This window comes from Macaca thibetana, unplaced genomic scaffold (assembly GCF_024542745.1).
Source record: "Macaca thibetana thibetana isolate TM-01 unplaced genomic scaffold, ASM2454274v1 unplaced_scaffolds123, whole genome shotgun sequence".
Taxonomy (NCBI): domain Eukaryota; kingdom Metazoa; phylum Chordata; class Mammalia; order Primates; family Cercopithecidae; genus Macaca; species Macaca thibetana.
In genome coordinates, this window is record NW_026088912.1 from 5,149 (window position 1) to 8,811 (window position 3,663).

A 3,663-nucleotide genomic window follows, 5' to 3' on the forward strand; every position below is an offset into this window, starting at 1 on the left:
AAATTCAAACGTAAGGAATGTTGGTATTTTCCACCTTCATCAGGAAAAAGATGTTTCACCTCATCAACATCCTTAAGTCCCAACTTCTCAAAAATAATTTTCCTAATCCTCAGAGCCCAATGCCTGCTTCCAGCCCCCAGGCCCGTGGCTGGCGGGAGTGCCCCGTGTAGCCCTTGCTCCTGGCCCATCCTGCACATCCGCATTCCTTGCTCATCAGTCATCATATGAGACTCTTAGACATCTGACGGTCTACGTCAGCGCTGCCAGGGGCTCTGCACACTCACGGAGCACCTGGCAGGCCCAGTCTGTGCACAGCAGCCCCCCTGCTCCCTGCCCTCTGACATCTAGGGAGGGACTCTCACCAGAGGAAAACAAATGGCCTCAATACGAAAGCAGGCTCAATGCCAGCAGATTAAAGAAATCCCAACTAAAGTAAGATCTTATTTTTCCCATGAAACTAGTTGAGACATTTAAAAATATTCTGGTTTTGGAGAGTGGTAATAAGAGAATGACCTTGTCTTATAAACTGCTGGTAAGAGTATAAATTGAGTAGCACCCTTCTGGAGGGGAATTCAGTGATATATATTTAAAGCTTTAAAAACACAGATACCACTCAACCCAAAAGTTCTAGAAATGTATCCAAAATGGTCATTTCTTAAGGATGTAGCACATTCTGAAATATACACTGTAAGTGAAGGAACCATAATGCTGTTAATCTGCTATTAAGTTAATCTGCTGTTATATTTTAAATCCAAATCCAGTTAATCTGCTGTTATACTTTAAATCCAAATATTCATTTAGGTAGATAGAACCCACATTTCCATAGGCCAAATTACAAACACTATTTAAAATAGTATGTACTATAACTTTCTATGAAAATCAGCATGGGGAGTCCTCACAGTCCTCAGATAACATCATTTCATTCAACACCGTTTCATCACAATATCAGTGAGAAAGGAAATTGATACACCGTGAGGGCCACGGTCTGTGTGGAGAAGCACGTTCTGCATGGGTTTTCTCCCATCCCCCAGTTTCCTCCCACATCCCAGAGCCGTGCACATTAGGTGAACTGGCGCATCTCCATGGTCCCAGAGTGAGTGTGGGTGTGTGACTGGCCCTGCGAAGGAACCACGTCCTGTCCAGGGTGGGTCCTGCCTTGTACCCGGAGCTGCCGGGATAGGCTCCAGCCACCCACAACTCTGAACTGGAATGAGCAGGTTGGAAAATGAGTGAATGAATGAATGAATGAATACAAATTATAAGAACTTGTAAAGTCTACCATCATCATACAAGTGCTCGACAGTGCGTGTCGGTACAAAAGTGCTCAGTGACCCACACATTTGTTCCTGTTGGTGCTGGAGCTGTGGGTGGGGGGAAGGGGGCGGGCCTGGGGAGGTCTCGCTCTGCAAACATTTACTGCCTCATTTAACCACCACAGGACTGCTGGACTGCCGTCACTCACTGCCTCGCCAAACAGTGAGTAGTTCTCACTTGTTTTTATTCATCTTTCTTAAATGTCCATAGAGCTCATATGTACCTCAATGTTTAACACTGTAAGTGTTTTGGGTCTTTCTTTAGAAGTTTGGTAATATTTTTATGACCAGAAACATGCTGTGGGAACTTAACTTTTGTTTCCACTGTGCAAGGAAAATAAATCTCAGTACCCCAAACTCACTAAGCCAAAGGGAAAAGTCAAGCTAGGAACTGCCTCAGGCAAACCTGCCTCCCATTTTATTCCTAAATAAGGTGGCTACAAGAGAAAAAAGCTACATACAGACCTCCCTCACAGTTTGTCCACAAGGAAATGCCTCGTGGGCCTCAAGATCTCTACCCGGAAAGACTTCTGCTGAATTTCATCCTGGCAATGCAGTTGCCAGCTGATCTTCCCAGGGGTGGGACAGGGCGTCATCCCTCAGCTCACCTGAGACAAATACCTATATGATTGCTTCCTCTGCCCTGTGTAAAATGCAGCTTCACTGAGCCACACTAAGGTGTAAGTCACTATTCCTCTACCCCCACTCACAAGTCAATTGTGTATTCACCGAAAGGCCTATGAAAGACTCAAAACAATGCAATCCTTTGTCTCTTGTCCACCTATAACCTGGAAAGCCCCCACCTTTGTGTTTTCCTGCCTTTCCCCAAGTACCTGGGGCACATGCTGTCAGGATCTCCTGAGGCTGTCACAGCACGTCCTTAACCCTGGGAAAGTAAACTTTCTAAAAGGATTGAGACCTGTCTCAGATACATTGGGTTCATACTCTCAGTTGTGAACTCCAAGTATATCAACACCTGTCGATGGGTTTAGTGAGGGGCCTATTGTGTGTGTCTTCAGTGGGGACTGGAACTGCATCTGTGACGACTTCCTGCCCCACAGTGCCCCTCCAAAACAGGAAAGTGAGCGCACACCTACTCCATATACGCAGGTAGTTCTGCCGCTGGCAAGACCGCAACATCCTCTCCACCCACTGCCTGTGTCTCAGCTCCGAGGCAATGGTGACCTGGCCAGACACGTGGTGACACTGCTTGCCGATGCTTTGGAGCACAACCAGCACTTCCAGCACAATCCTGGGGCAGAAGAGGGTAGGAAAGGGTGTGCTGCAGAGCTCACGGAGCAGCTGGGGCCACCTGCAAATAGAGCCAGACTTGGAGCAGGCATTGTGATCCTGACCTGTACCTCACTCTCCTTCTGTACCTGCAAGGCTGCGGCTTTCTGGGAGCCAGGGCTAGCTGCGTATCACTGGTGGGTCTGCAGGGACAACCGTGACATGTGGCAGGTGTTAATTAAATACACTGAATTGTGGCAAACAGAATGTGACATTCACAGCCTCATCAGATGTGCCACGCTTGCACAGAGATTGTCAAAACTGATCTCATAATTCCTCTTGGAGCAGTAACAGTGGGATTCTAAGACTACTTTATAAAATCTAAAACATACAAAATGTCTAAGTTTGCTATGCTAATCTGCAGAATCAATGTTTCAACAGTTGTCAGGATGTCCTGGAACTTACGTCTCAGTAGGAAGATGATCCAAGTCCTTTAAAACACAATGATTCTCAGGCACATGGTGATACAGCTCATCCGTCATTTTTGTAATTAAAGAGTGGCTGGCATTTGTTTCAGAATTATCTTCTAATCTGAAAAATAGAAAATATTTAAAGATACATGACAATTAAAATGCCCACATTAGTGCCCATGCACAATAATGGTTAATGGTTCACTGAGCAGCAACCTGACTGTGAATCTTAGTTTCCCCAAATATAAAATGTAAAAAGCCACCATCACGGGACAGTGGAGAAAGAAACGATGCCCTATGCCAAAAGCAAAGTCCAATGATGACTGATGATGAGACGATGAACCACATGCGTATTCTTCCTGCTGAACAAGTATGTCTGCTGTTGTCTACGATTCCAGAATGCATGCCTCCATCCCCACTTCTCTCCTGAGCTTCAGACCCATCTTTCTTCCTGCCTACTCAGTAGTTCTCATGGACGCCATTGTCTACCCACAAAACCTGCCCCTCGTTCCATGTTCAGTCTCCACCAGGGCCCCAGGCCAGCTGGAAGATCGCATTCAGCATCACTTGCAGCTCCTCACAGCCACCAAGGCCCAGAAATTCCTCCTTCCCCTTTTATCTTCCAACAGCCTCGCTAAAGAAGAAATGCT

General features: G+C 46.2%; 1 protein-coding gene across 1 annotated transcript; it reads right to left on the reverse strand.

The window, feature by feature from the left end:
• Positions 1–249: 249 nt before the first annotated feature.
• Positions 250–3,357, reverse strand: LOC126947315 (endoplasmic reticulum membrane-associated RNA degradation protein-like). The gene is made up of 3 exons (XM_050778001.1): positions 3,009–3,357; positions 2,411–2,625; positions 250–344 (listed from the first exon to the last, which is right to left on the reverse strand). Exons 1-3 carry the CDS (start codon positions 3,083–3,085, stop codon positions 250–252), a joined length of 387 nt encoding a protein of 128 aa, XP_050633958.1. The 5' UTR covers positions 3,086–3,357.
• Positions 3,358–3,663: the final 306 nt, after the last annotated feature.

Excerpts from the sequence above, each read along its gene's own strand:
- LOC126947315 (XM_050778001.1), bottom strand. The coding sequence starts at position 3,085 with ATGACGGATGAGCTGTATCACCATGTGCCTGAGAATCATTGTGTTTTA. Across the intron at positions 2,626-3,008 it reads GATCATCTTCCTACTGAGAC|GTGGCCCCAGCTGCTCCGTG; the intron begins GTAAGTTCCAGG and ends CTCTATTTGCAG. Across the intron at positions 345-2,410 it reads GAACTACCTGCGTATATGGA|ATGTCAGAGGGCAGGGAGCA; the intron begins GTAGGTGTGCGC and ends GTCCCTCCCTAG.